This window comes from Podarcis raffonei, chromosome 18 (assembly GCF_027172205.1).
Source record: "Podarcis raffonei isolate rPodRaf1 chromosome 18, rPodRaf1.pri, whole genome shotgun sequence".
NCBI lineage: Eukaryota > Metazoa > Chordata > Lepidosauria > Squamata > Lacertidae > Podarcis > Podarcis raffonei.
The window spans coordinates 11,804,641-11,819,145 of NC_070619.1; the positions used below are offsets into that span (position 1 = coordinate 11,804,641).

At 46.8% G+C, this 14,505-nt stretch overlaps 1 protein-coding gene across 3 annotated transcripts; it reads right to left on the reverse strand.

Moving 5' to 3' along the window:
- Positions 1–2,690: 2,690 nt before the first annotated feature.
- Positions 2,691–13,772, reverse strand: R3HDM4 (R3H domain containing 4). Of its 3 annotated transcripts, XM_053372962.1 has the most exons (8): positions 13,548–13,772; positions 9,670–9,824; positions 8,903–9,021; positions 6,873–6,996; positions 6,028–6,113; positions 5,808–5,893; positions 4,572–4,627; positions 2,692–3,425 (listed from the first exon to the last, which is right to left on the reverse strand). In XM_053372962.1, the coding sequence occupies exons 1-8, from the start codon at positions 13,634–13,636 to the stop codon at positions 3,322–3,324; spliced, it is 819 nt and encodes a 272-aa protein (XP_053228937.1). In that variant the 5' UTR covers positions 13,637–13,772; the 3' UTR covers positions 2,692–3,321. The 3 variants fall into 3 exon arrangements, with proteins under 3 accessions (XP_053228938.1, XP_053228937.1, XP_053228940.1); XM_053372963.1 differs by lacking the exon at positions 5,808–5,893 and having other exon boundaries at positions 2,691–3,425; positions 5,951–6,113; XM_053372965.1 differs by lacking the exons at positions 2,692–3,425; positions 5,808–5,893 and adding an exon at positions 3,698–3,823.
- Positions 13,773–14,505: the final 733 nt, after the last annotated feature.

Here is a 14,505-nt window from a genome sequence, read left to right on the forward strand (position 1 = left end):
GGAAGGGAGTTTTTCCCCAAATAGGGGGAGCCTGCAAACTTGCAAACAACCCCCCTAAGTATATTTCAGTATGTGTTTCCTCTGACTTAGGGCCAAGTTAATTTGGCTGCCCCCTGCAAAATCCCACTGTTTTGACACCATCGTGGCAACACGAGAGGAAGAAGAGACACTTTCAAAAAAAACAACACCCAGAAATTGTGGCATCTTCTGGGAAAAAGTCTGAAAAATCACAATTAATGCAACAACTCTCCATAAGAACATTCACAAAGGGACATTGCGGATAATCATAAAACCACACACACTCACACAAAAACTCAACTTTGGTATATTTTTCTGAGCATGCAACGATCAAAATAAAAATCCACATGTGATCAGTAGCCGGGGGGAAAAGGACAATAATTTAACTGATTTATAAGACCCTCTATTTCCCGATGATTCCTAGTTGGAAGGGTCCCTCAAAGGTCATCCAGACCAACCCCGTGCAATGCAGAAATCTCGGCTCATATCTTTTATTGATTACCAGTGGTTGAAGCCTAGGCTCCCCAAGGTCAGAAATCGACCCCCTGTACAGATAGGAATTCAAACTAGCATGTGAAGGGCAGACCAGTATATCAGACAGAGGTACAGCGGGAAGCCTCCTCCAGGTTTGCCCTTTTTAAAGGATCCAAATAATCCTGCCTGTATTATTTTATAAATTTATTCAATTAATGATGACCCGTGGGGCTGATATCCTGGGAGGTTCCCCGTCGCCCCCCTGCCTGAATTATTCTTAATTTAATTCATTTATTCAATTAATGATGACCCTCAAGCTGATATCCTGGGAGGAGGTTCCCTGTCGCCCACCTGCCTGTATTATTTTTTTATTTTATTAATTTATTCAATTAATGACCCTCAGGCTGATATCCCGGGAGGAGGTTCCCTGTCGCCCCCTTGCCTGAATTATTTTTAATTTTATTAATTTATTCAATTAATGGTGACCCTCCAGGTCCCTTCCAACTCTACAATTCTATGATTCTAACAATCAAAAGACCACAGGTTTCCCTGCCCTGCCCTACGGAGGGAAAGGAATCCGTTCCCGAGGAACAGGCTCGGCTAAATTCCTTTTTGAGGTTTAGTAACTTGCGTAGACTTCTTTGGAACCGACGGCGATACACGTTTCAATTTAATTTAATATTTTAAAAAACTCGCTTTATGGCACGACAGAGCAAATTGGGGAAAACCAAACGAACGAACGAACCAGCGGCAAAGAAGATGGGATAATTATTATTATTGTTGTTTTGCCAGGGTCATTTCATCAGTAGATAGCAATTGGGGGGGAAACCAGAAAAAAAATCCGAATCCATTGGCCATAAAACGTACGGACACACACCTATTATCTTTAAAAATACACTATATTACATTTTACAAAATGCAAGCTGGCTTCTGACAACTTGGGGGGTGGGCAAAAAAAAAGGCGAAACCTGCAATTGTCATTCATACATTTAGAAAATGAGGCAGTTCGGCTGAGAACGGATGGCTGCTGTGTTTTTTTTTGGGGGGGTGTAGTTTCGCTACAGACAGGATGCCACCCTACCCCCAAAGTTCAGAGAAATTCGGATTACGAATCGAAGCACCGTTAAGGCCAGTTAGAAGAGTTTTTCCTCCTTTTGCAGGAGGCACCCAATTTCCAAGAGGCATTGAGTCCCCCGCCATCCCATAATAAAAGAGCGTTCAGACAGAAACAAACAAAGCCCGTTGAAACTAAGAGAGAGAACCTCCAGTCTCAAGAGCAGTCTACCTCTGCCCAGAAGCCAGATCCAATTGGCGACTGTTTCCTGGCACGACCACCCCGTGAGGCGGACCCGACCCTCTGCTGAACTTGAAAAAAAGGGTCTTGTGCACCCCCAAAAAAAATTATTCAGAATTCAAGGCGCTTGTGGGAAAACCCAAATTTTGCTGCTTTAAAATCGAGCCGAGCCAAAGCTGAAGCCAGCCGTTATAACGCCAGCTCTCTAACATTTGCTTTTCAAAAACCAGGGATATATATAAACAGAAAAACATCTCCAGGAGGTCAGAATGGCAACTGCAAAAGCGACCGAAATGGTAGTTCTTTCGAGAAAGCTTGCAGGGGAGAGGAAAGCTTTTCCCGAAAAAGCAAAAAGCGAAGGATTTCCCTTTTTTCGTATTGCAAAAACACAAAATAAAAAAACGACTGTCAAATAGGGTCGAAGAAATCGCCCCTTTTCAAATGCTCCAAATTTGAGATGCGATACTTTTATTTGCAGGGAGTTGTAGCCCACTCGCACTGAGCCATTTCTAAATCCCGTTTTTTTCAAAAAAAGGAGGGACCTATTAAAAATATACGCATTTTTATAAATTGCCTGCAGACTAAATCACGGGCGGCATTTTAAAATCAAAGGATTGTTTTAAAAATCAAGCGGCCTGGGCCAACTGAGTCGAACGACGCAATGCAACCCTATTTTTGGGGTGTGCGGCCTTAAAAAAGGGACAAGTTTTCACCCAGGCCCCCCCCAAAACTTTGTGGTCTCCCTCTTCCATCAGCCCCAAACAGCTTCGTTAACTATGAACCCCAAAATCCAGGACCCCCCCCTCAAAACTGGTGCCAAAGTTTTGCGGTCCTTTTTTTCGCGGAGAAGAAACACCCCAGGTTTTGCGGCGCCCCAAAAAACAGAGCAATAGACCCTCAAACCTGGGGGCCACCCCCTAAAACCCCAATGAGTTTAAGGGTCTATGGCTCCATTTTTGGGGCGCTGCGAAACGTGGGGCGTTTTCACTACCAAACGTTTGCCCTAGTCCGGCTATGATGACATTGGGTTTGGGGGTGACCCCGTGACACCCCCCTCCCCGGTTTGTGGGTCTATGGCTGTTTGTGGGGCACGGCAAAAAGGGGGGTTCTCTGCAAAAAAACCCCACAAAAACCGACTGCAAAACTTTTACACCAGTTTTGAGGGGGTTCCAATTTTGGGGGTTCGTCGTGAACGAAGCTCTGCATGGTTTGGGGGTGATGGAGGTGGGGGCCCCCCACATCCAGGACTTCCCAGGCAGAATCGGGGCCTCCGAAATGGACCAGGAGGCTCCTACTCTGAGGGAGGGGCTGGTAAGAAAAGCATCGGCTAGCCTGCAATCTTCCGGGTACCCGAGCTGGGAGGCGGTTGCTAGGCAACCACAGACAGCATCTTCCAACAGCATCTCTGCTGAGAGATGCCCTCCCCCGCCAAAACTCATTTGCCTTTAAATACTTTTTTAAAAAGCCAACGGAAGCAGAAATTTCAAAGCGGGGGGGGGGGCGGCGGACCCCCGGAAGACAACCCGGAACCGCCATCAGCTCATTTGCTCCAGGTAAGTCGAAAGAAGCGGATCCGGAGGCAGGAAGATGGTGTGCTTGTTGCTAACTTTCATCTGGCGTTTCCCTTCGTAGTCAGAACCTAAGACAGACGATATAATAATAATAATAATAATAATAATAATAATAATAATAATAATACCACCAATAACAAACTTAGTTGGTCTCTAAGGTGCTACTGGAAGGAATTTTTTGTTTGCTTGTTTGGTAGTAATAATAATGATGAGGATAATAATAATAATTTTGGTTTATTTAAACACCTTGAAAAACAGGTGTTTTGCTTGTTTCCTTTTGGAAAAGAGCAAATTCACTGGTACCTTGGTTCCCAAACGCTGCAAACCCAGAAGTGAGTGTTCTGGTTTTCGAACGTTTTTCGGAAGCCGGACGTCCGACGCGGCTGCCGGCTATTGTTTCCAGGGCGCCTGCACCAATCAGAAGCCGCGCCTCGGTTTCCGAACATTTCGGAAGTCAAACAGACATCTGGAACGGATTAAGTTAGGTGCTTTTGTTTTCGCTATTTATTTTGCGTTTTTGTTTTTGAGGCTTTTTCGGGTTCATTTCTTTTTGTGACTGTGCAGAACCCAGTTCAGCTACTGATGGATTGGTTGTGTGACTGCAGAAATGGATAAAAGCCCCCCATCCAAACAATGACCATCATCAGTGCAGGTAAGAAATTATTATTATTATTATTATTATTATTATTATTATTATTATTATTATTATTATTATCATCATCATCATCATCTACAATACTGCCTTATTTATTTTATAGTACAGCACATTGATTCTTGCTTTCGTTTTGTGGATCAATGGTCTCGTTAGATGCTATAATTCATGTTAAATCGCTGTTTTAGGGGCTGTTTTTAAGCGTCTGGAATGGATTAATCCGCTTTGCATGACTTTCTATGGGAAAGTGCTGCCTTGGTTTTGGAACAGACTTCTGGAACGGATTAAGTTTGAGAACCAAGGGACCACTGTAGAATGAAAACCTTAGGAGATATTGGGGGGGCGGGAGTTGGGCGGGGGGAAGAAGGGCTTCCCAATTGCCATTTTTTAAATAAAAAAGTTATTTTCTACTTATCATCCAGCCACTGAGGCCGGAAGGGAAGGCAAAGGCGGATCAGAAGGGCCTCGCCCTCTCTGGAAGGGAGAGATAGCCCCGTTCGACACGGGCCAGCAAGTTTCCTCCCAAAATAAATACGAAATAATATCAGAAAGGAGCCCTTACTGGCAGAAGCGAGGTCCATGTATTGGCAGACGGCGTGAAGGAGAAGCCGTTCGAAGCTGCAAGAAAAGAGATTGAAAAAACACGTTTTTATCCCTTTCTGCAAGTTCTTTCCTTAGGTTCAATTCACAATTCTGGTTCCCAATTCTTCCCTTATGTTCCCAATTCTTTCCTTAGGTTCAATTCACAATTCTGGTTCCCAATTCTTCCCTTATGTTCCCAATTCTTTCCTTAGGTTCAATTCACAATTCTGGTTCCCAATTCTTCCCTTATGTTCCCAATTCTTTCCTTAGGTTCAATTCACAATTCTGGTTCCCCATTCTTACCTTATGTTCCCAATTCTTCCCTTACGTTCCCAATTCTTCCCTTACGTTCAATTCCCGTTACGTCGATTTGCCCGTACGTTTACAAAACGATATGATATATACCTTCGCGAACGGAAGAATTTGCAGCATCACACCCCCCCCCGCCTGTTTTAAACCATTACTTATTTCTATATTGACTTCTCTTTCTTATCATCTTGCATTGGGCAACTTCCCGCCCCCCCCCCCGAAAATTAACTTCCTACTCTCCATCCTATGTAATAATTATAATATATTTTTATTTATATCCTGCCCTTCCCGGTTCAGAAAACCGGGCTCACAACAAATTTAAAACACTTAATTGTGATGCAACAAAAAACAGCATAAAATACAGTATAAAGCATAAATAATAATAAATTCAGAATTCAAAAATCAATATAGGGGGGAAACCCATTCAATAAACAATAGCTGGCTGGCTAAATTGGTCCTATTTGGCCAGCGAGGAGACCAGGGGAGAATTAGCTAAGGGATCCCAGAGCGGGGAATCTTCATAAAAAGGGAAGGAAGGCGAATAAGAGATCAGGCTAAGTTCCAATTGAAAGCCAGGAAATTTAATAATAATAATAATAATAATAATAATAATAATAATAATAATAATAATTTTATTTATATCCCGCCTCCCCAGCCGAAGCCGGGCTCAAGGCGGCTAACAACAATAAAATAATACAACAGGAAATTATTAATAGGAAATAATTAATAGGAAATTAATTTCCTATTTTCCATCCTATATAGATCCTTTACTCTCGATACTTCCAATTCCCAACAGTTGTTGGCTTTATCAGTACGAAAAAGAACCCCAAACACCACGTGGCGCATCGCCTTCTGTACTACAATTCCCATCTGGCTGCGGCGCCCAGCGCGAAAACCATTTTGTCACCTGTTGTCCATCATTGCCGTGTAGACGGAACGAGGGCTGGTCGAGAAAAAGGCCAATAGCTCATCTTCGAAGCACTCCAGGGTCCCCTGCGGGAAAAACAGAAGCAGTGGCAAATAACAAAAAAGCAAATTTATTATTTGTACCCCACGCCCAGGCAAAGCTGCAACAGCAAAGGTTCCCAGGCGCCAGTTTCTTCCTCGGCCCCGCGTTCGAAACCTACCATCGGGATACGGCTCCGCTTCAGCGTGGTCCTCAGGCGCCGGCTGATGCGCTGGAAGCACTCTTGCGGGGTGTAAGCGGCGTGTTCTGCAACGGAAAGAGGAGCAAAACAGGTCTGCGGTTTCTGCATCGCGCGAGGTTGAGATGGATGACCCTGCGGTGTACCTTCCAGTTCTGCACTTTGGCGGTTCTAAGGGGAAGAACAGGGGCCAGGGGCTTCTACCTTGTTTAGATTATACGGAAATCCGGCACTGCCAGGAAGGGTAGGGAGTCTCCTGAACAGGGAGCGTTCGACGGTAGACTGCTCTTGCATATGGAGGTTCGGCTGAAAGCAGAAATCTCTCTAACGCCCTTCAAGAGCAAAGATGGTCTGGAAACTTGAGTTGGGAAGACAGGTGCCTACTTGACTGGAAGGGAGGGAGGGAGGGAGGCAGGGAGAGAGAGAGAGAGAGAGAGAGAAGGAAGGAAGGAAGGAAGGAAGGAAGGAAGGAAGGAAAAAGAAACTGAGAGAGAAGGAAGGAGAGCGAAAGAGAGAGAAGGAAGGAAGGAAGGAAGGAAGGAAGGAAGGAAGGAAACGAAAAAGAAACTGAGAGAGAAGGAAGGAGAGAGAGAGAGAGAGAAAGAGAGGGAAGGAAGGAAGGAAGGAAGGAAGGAAGGAAGGAAGGAAAAAGAAACTGAGAGAGAAGGAAGGAAGGAAAAAGAAACTGAGAGAAAAGGAAGGAAGAGAGAGAGAGAGAGAGAGAGAGAGAGAGAGAGAGAGAGAGAGAGAGAGAAGGAAGGAAGGGGTTTTTTTGCACCAGAAATGCAAAACAACCCTGCAAGACAGCCAGGCCAAACCCTCCGTACCTTTCCACTTGACATCTGCCTTTTCGGCCAGTTTGCTCTTCTGCTTCTTCTTTGCCTCCTCTTCCAGATACAAGAGAACCCGCTCTTGTTCCTCGCCGGAGCGGTTCATGAAGTCGTTCCAAATCTTAGCCGAGAGAGACACACACAAAAACGAGAGGATCCCATTAACGCACAACCCTCTCTGCCCATCCCGAGTCAAAAACCCAGCGACTGAAGTGGGAAAAAGAGCTGCGTTTCGCAGGGCCGTTAACTTTTATTTTCCCGTCGGAAGATCAATCCACTTTCGAGTTGATTAAGTGGGGGAAAGCTGGAGAACCCAAAGTGTGGTTTGTGCGGGTTCCAAGTGAAACTTAAGACTCTGAATATCAGGGTTTTGTGGGTTTTATCCAGGGTATGCATAAAAATCCATTATTATTTTTTTATTTAAATCGGATTATTTTATTTTTTAAAAATGCTTTTGGAGGAAAAATCTTTCTAAACGTAGTTTTCTATTTAAGTTAAAGTCCAAAGGAAATAAGTTTTAAGTTTTTCGTATGTGCTAAAACTCAGTCTAAGTTGTTTGGTTTTTAAATGCTTTTAACAAACAAGGATACATATGCTGTAATGTTATTGCTTTTGATTTAAATTGGATTTTTGGAACAGACTTCTGGAATGGATTAAGTCTGAGAATCAAGGTACCACTGTATTTAAAATAGGGTCTGTGTATTTATTTAAAAATAGGGTTTATGTATTTATTTAGGTTGGCTGAGTTATGAGGAATGAGTTGCAAACTGCACACCAGGAACAACTTTCTGACAGTAAGAGTTGTTCAATTGTGGGTGGTTTTTAAGAAGGGTTGCAATTGTGCAATTTAAGTCTTTTCGGCAATCGCTCCCTGTAAGGTAACTCGAAATAATTTCGCAATTAAAAAGACACGAGCGATAAAAACAGCTCACACGATTTGATACATAAGGCGAAACAATTAAAAGATCGCTTTTGTACGCAAAAACCTTTTGAGGTTTTGCAGAAACAAGTTGCAATATGTAAAAAAAAAGGTGTCATATCTGATACATGCTATTAAAACAGCAACAACCCTCGTTTAACTCGCACCGTCACTCCCAACTGGAACCCGAGTTCGAAAGACGAATTCCGGACTCGGGCACGGAAAAAAGACTTCGGAATTCAGAATGCAGACTCGTTTATTATTTATACCCCGCCAATCTGGCTGGGCTTCCCCAGCCACTCTGGGCGGCTTCCAAAAAAATATTAAAATACTGTGATACATCAAACATTAAAAGCTTCCCTAAACAGGGCTGCCTTCAGATGTCTTCTAAAAGTCTGGTAGTTGTTGTTCTCTTTGACATCTGGTGGGAGGGCGTTCCACAGGGCGGGTGCCACCACCAAGAAGGCCCTCTGCCTGGTTCCCTGTAACCTCACTTCTCGCAATGAGGGAACCACCAGAAGGCCCTCGGAGCTGGACCTCAGCGTCCAGGCTGCACGATGGAGATGGAGACCCTCCTTCAGGTATACAGGGCCGTTTAGGGCTTTCAAGGTCAGCACCAACACTTTGAATTGTGCTCGGAAACGTACTGGGAGCCAGTGTAGGTCTTTCAGGACTGGTGTTATGTGGTCTCGGCGGCCGCTCCCAGTCCCCAGTCTAGCTGCCGCATTCTGGATTAGTTGCAGTTTCCGGGTCACCTTCAAAGGCAGCCCCATGGAGAGCGCATGGCAGTAGTCCAAGCGGGAGATAAGCAGAGCATGCACCACTCTGGCCAGACAGTCTGTGGGCAGGGAGGGTCTCATCCTGCATCCCAGATGGAGCTGCCCTGAACACAGAATTGACCTGCGCCTCCATGGACAGCTGCGAGTCCAAAATGACCCCCAGGCTGCGCACCTGGTCCTTCGGGGGCCCAGTCACCCCATTCAGGACCAGGGAGTCCTCCACACCCGCCCGCCCCCTGTCCCCCAAAAACAGTCCTTCTGTCTTGAGCTGAGCTGTGCCTCTCAAGGAAGAGAGCTGGAATTTAACGAAAAGAGACCACAACGCGTACCTTGACGTACGTCTTGTTGTTGCAGGCTTCGGTGAAGATGCTCGGATTGGCCGGATGCACGATCTCCCCGTCTTCCCCTGTGCATTCGTCTTGCTCCAGGAGAGTCATCAGATAACGTGCTGGAGGGGGAAAGCAGAATTCACGATACACCTCTGCAGGTTAGCAATGGGTCTACCGTACAAAGCCGAAATCTGCATATATTGCTCCTCCCACTTTTGCAGCTGGCCCCGCCCCCATTGGCCGGTGCCCCGTCCGCAGAACGGACTTCGGCCCCCTGGCCGGAAAATGCTTCCCCTATCATGATGCAACACGGCTCAGTTGGCAGAATCGCAGAATTGGAGAGGATCCAATGCAGGAATCGAACCCACAACCTTGAGATTAGGAGTCTCAAGCGATTGCAGCAGTCTGGGGCTTTTTAGCTTAGGGGAACTGCGAGGAGAGGAGAAGAGACCCCCCCCTTGGGGGTCCTGTAGCCAAACGCCGTGCAATGCGGGAATCTTTCGCCCAAGGTGAACCTCGAACTCGCAACCTGAGTTTCAGGCTCAAGCGATTGCAGCGGCCTGGGGCTTTTTAGCTCAAGGGGGACTCGAACCCGCAACCTGGTGTTTATAACAGCCTCGTGTTCTACGGACCGAGCTCTCCCCGGCTCAGAGCAGCTCGGTCCAGGGTTCGACCCCTGCGGGTTGGACTAGATGACCCCCGGAGCCCTCGCGACTCTTCTGCGATCCCACTGGGCAGAGAGAGGCGCCCCCAACCCGGAACTCAACTGTTCTCGAGGCGCTGCAAGCTCTTGCGCCCTTTGGCCCGGGGGATGAGATCCGAGTTGCGTATGGCTTGATTGATGTAGTACTGCTTTCGCTTCGCCGGGGAAAACCTCTTGGTGGTGGGGCTGGCCAGCGGCGGGAGACAATCCTCGATCCTTCTGCAAAAAGGGGAAGCGAAGCATTTTTAATAATAATAATAATAATAATAATAATTTATCATTTATACCCCGCCCATCTGGCTGGGTTTCCCCAGCCACTCTGGGCGGCTTCCACAGAGACCAAAAATACACTAAAATGTCACACATTAAAAACCTCCCTGAACAGGGCTGCCTTAAGATGTCTTCTGAATGTCAGGTAGTTGTTGTTCTCTTTGACATCTAATGGGAGGGCGTTCCACAGGGAGGGCGCCACCACCGAGAAGGCCCTCTGCCTGGTTCCCTGTAACTTGGCTTCTCGCAATGAGGGAACCGCCAGAAGGCCCTCGGAGCTGGACCTCCGTGTCTGGGCAGAACGATGGGGGTGGAGACGCTCCTTCAGATATACTGGGCTGAGGCTGTTTAGGGCTTTCAAGGTCAGCACCAACACTTTGAATTGTGCTCGGAAACATCCTGGGAGCCAATGTAGGTCTTTCAGGACCGGTGTTATATAGTCTCCACTCCCAGTCCCCAGTCTGGCTGCTGCATTCTGGATTAGTTGCAGTTTCCGGGTCACCTTCAAAGGCAGCCCCACGTAGAGCGCATGGCAGTAGTCCAAGTGGGAGATAACTACAGCATGCACCACTCTGGCCAGACAGTCTGCGGGCAGGGAGGGTCTCATCCTGCGTCCCAGATGGAGCTGCCCTGGACGCAGAATTAACCTGCGCCTCCATGGACAGCTGTGAGTCCAGAATGACTCCCAGGCTGCGCACCTGGTCCTTCGGGGGCACAGTCACCCCATTCAGGACCAGGGAATCCTCCACACCCACCCGCCCCCTGTCCCCCCAAAACAGTCCTTCTGTCTTGTCAGGATTAAACCTCAATCTGTTAGCCGCCATCCATCCTCCAACCGCCTCCAGGCACTCACACAGGACCTTCACCGCCTTCACTGGTTCTAAAAATTCACTGGTTTTAAAAACCAGCAGGCTCTCTGCAGCCATGACCCACATAAATAAAAGAGCCCCCCCAAATTCAAGAGACCTGCATCAATCCATTTTTATCAATGCAAAGAGCAGAAATAATCCGATTTATTGCAAACAAGCGTCGTATTCTAGGAGCGAGCGCCGTTCCACCTTGCCAAACACACTGAGCTCAAGTGATTCAGCCTTTTTTATTTATTTCCCCCCCCCAATAATATTTACTAAGTTTCCTACAAATGCCACACATACAATATAATCAATGAAACAAAAAGGAAAAGGAAATAAAACAAATATAGCAAATGATAACCAAAAATACAACCACAAACATATAGACAATAAAAATTAATTAATCAATTAAAAATCCAACAAATTACTTGACTTCCTCTAATCTCTTCCATCTGAATTTCCTTGTAATTGAATGTAGCAGTTTTCCAATTTATTATTCCAAAAACAATATTCTAATTATAATCAAATTTCTTAACTTTTCTTAACATTCTATTTCTCATTTATTTATTTAATCCTAATTTAATCCTAGGCCTATTTGGTGCTTTCTAGTAATTACTAATCTTTAATGTTACAATATTTATTCAAATAATCTTTAAATTTCTTCCAGTCTTCTTAATATTCCTCTTCCTTCTGGTCGCAGATTCTCCCCGTGAGTTCAGCCAGCTCCATAAAGTCCATCATCTTCATCTGCCATTCTTCCACAGTTGGTAATTCTTGTGTTTTCCATTTTTTGGCTATTAAGATTCGTGCAGCAGTTGTGGCATACAAAAATACCTTTGCACCTTTCTTGGGCAGTTCAGAACCTAATATTCCAAGGAGAAAGGCCTCTGGTTTCTTTATAAATGTATATTTCATCATTTTCTTTTAATTCATTATAAATCTTTTCCCAGAAGTCTTTTACCTTGGGACAGGTCCACCACACATGATAAAAAGTACCTTCCTTTTCTTTACATTTCCAACATAAATTTTTTAAATTGTATTTTAACTTGTACTTTAAATTGGTTTTTTTCTTTTTCCCCTATTATGTTTTTACTGTGATTTTATTGGTGTTATCTGCCCTGAGCCCGGCTCTGGCCGGGGAGGGCGGGGTATAAATAATAATAATAATAATAATAAATTATCACAGTTATGGTAAATCTTGGCTAGTTTAACAGAGGTCAAGTTGATTCAGCCTTTTTTAGGAATGCAAACAAACAACTTTGCAAATAAGAGGCACGACCAGTTTGACTACCGGCCTGAAGCAGGAACTTCGTCAAAGGAAAGGACAGCCGTACCCAGCCTCACGGATGCTTCGAGCCAAAATTTGTGGTCCCTTCCAACTCTGCAATTTCTATGGATAAAGATCAGGTTTGCAGAATTTACAGCTCTTGCGGCAGTCCACTAGATGCCGCAAAGCTCTCCCCCAAAACTGGCATTTGCAGGTATTTTAAAGGCTCTGACGGCTGACATCATTCAAAGAAGTTTATTCAGAGATGAGTAAGCGAGGCAGGTCATGTTTTCCTCTGTCGCTCCCAGATACATTTTGTGTATGTTTTTGTTTGTTTGTGTTATCTAACAACCCCGATCAGCTCTGGTGAAACCATGGCAAAAGGCTGCCTGCAACGTACCGTCTTGCCGGCGGAACTACCCGCCACAAGAGACGGTTTCAGTACCTCTTAGGCCAGGCAATGAGGAAGGGCTCCATCTGCCAAGCAGAACCTCCAGCTCCGAGGCGCCTTCGAAATGTCAGGTAAGCCAAACCGGCCGGGTGTGTGCGTGTGTTTGCGCGTTGCGTCCCGCGCACCAAGCTCACGGTCTCCCCAGGGGTTGCTGTTGTTGTTATTGAGTCGTTTCGTCGTGTCTGCCTCTTTGTGACCCCCTGGACCAGAGCACGCCAGGCCCTCCTGTCTTCCACTGCCTCCCGCAGTTTGGTCAAACTCATGTTGGCCGCTTTGAGAACACTGTCCCACCATCTCGTCCTCCATCGCCTCCTTCTCCTTGCGCCCTCCATCTTTCCCAACATCAGGGTCTTTTCCAGGGAGTCTTCTCTTCTCCTGAGGTGGCCAAAGTCTTGGAGCCTCAGCTTCAGGATCTGTCCTTCCAGTGAGCACTCAGGGCTGATTTCCTTCCGAATGGAGAGGCTTGATCTTCTTGCAGTCCATGGGACTCTCAAGAGTCTCCTCCAGCACCAGAATTCAAAAGCATCCATTCTTCGGCGATCAGCCTTCTTGATGGTCCAGCTCTCGCTTCCATACATCACTGCTGGGAAAACCAGAGCTTGAACTATACGGACCTTTGTCGGCAAGGTGATGTCTCTGCTTTTGAAGATGCTGTCCAGGTTTGTCATTGCTTTTCTCCCAAGAAGCAGGCATCTTTTAATTTGTCACCATCTGCAGTGATCATGGAGCCCAAGAAAGTCAAATCTCTCCCTGCCTCCATTTCTTCCCCTTCTATTTGCCAGGAGGTGATGGGGTACCCTTCTCCAAATCAGGAACCCCCAAACGGGGTCTGATCCGGCAGGGCTCTCCGCACCCCGTTTCCTGAGTTGTGCCGCCGCAATGGAACCTCCAGTTACAGGAGAAGTCTATCTTAGGGGATGGATCAGCTTGCTTGCTCCCGGAAGGAAACAGCTGTTGCATTTCCTTGTTTGCTTGCAAGCTTCTTGCAAAGGTTGCTGAACCCACCATGCTTTTATTATATTAAAGAAATCAATTGAAATCTCCTCCCCCCCCCCAAATAATAGCCACAGATATTCAGTGCCAAGGCTGCTCCCCTTACTCACCCATAGGGCTGGTTTAGGGGGGCTCCTGGTTGCTCCTGGTGGCCGCCTCCTCTTGCACCGCCAGGATCTGTCCCCTTCAGCACCACCATGGCTCGCCCGGATTGCAACCCCAAGCCAACAAGATCCTGATGTCCGGGACCCGGATACCACCCCAGGTTTTTGGAAAGGCACCCGGCCCAGCCGCCTCCCCGGCTGCACCGCCCCAGGAAGACGCGTCAGCTCCGGGGGGAGGAGGGGAGCAAAGGGCTGGAGGAAGAGGCGGCGCTACGGGCCGGGATGGAGTTCAGCCTCCCTTGCAAAAAAGCAAAAGCTGATGCAACGAACGCCGCGTTTGCAAGATGCAGTTGGCTCCGGGCTTTGCAGGGCGCGGCGCTGCGCGGGACGTGTTTGCGTGGCGTTGCATTGCAGCGCGTGAGAGTTTTGCATTTGCATTGCACGGAGTGTGTGTGTGCATTGAAAGGAGTGTGTGTTTGCATTGAACGCAGTGTGTGTGTGCATTGCACGGAGCGTGTGCTTGTGTTGCACGCGTGTGTGCATTGCACGGAGTGTGCTTGCATTGCACACGTGTGTGTATTGCACAGGGTGTGTGTGCATTGCATGGAGTGTGTCTTGCATTGCACGGAGTGTGTGCTTGTGTTGCACGCGTGTGTGCATTGCACGGAGTGTGCTTGCATTGCACACGTGTGTGTATTGCGCAGGGTGTGTGTTAGCATTGCATGGAGTGTGTTTGCGTTGTGCGTAGTATGTGTGTGCCTTGCACTGAGTGTGTGTTCGCATTGCACTGCAAAGGGCTTTTTTTGCATTCTACTGCAACGGTATGCGTGGGTGTGCTTGTGCACCGTACAGCATTGCAATAGATCGGCAGTTGTGGCTGCTGCAGGGACCTCCTGATGTTTCTGGCCCCAAATCCCCAGCCAGTATGCCCAGTGGTCAGGGACGAGGGGAGTTACAATTGAGC

Bases quoted from the DNA above. Each gene is read 5' to 3' on its own strand.
- R3HDM4 (XM_053372962.1), bottom strand. From the start codon at position 13,636: ATGGTGGTGCTGAAGGGGACAGATCCTGGCGGTGCAAGAGGAGGCGGC. The intron at 9,825-13,547 runs GTGAGTAAGGGG...CCCTTTTTGCAG, and splicing joins CCCCTAAACCAGCCCTATGG to AAGGATCGAGGATTGTCTCC. The intron at 4,628-5,807 runs GTGACAAAATGG...CTTTTCTTGCAG, and splicing joins ACGGCAATGATGGACAACAG to CTTCGAACGGCTTCTCCTTC.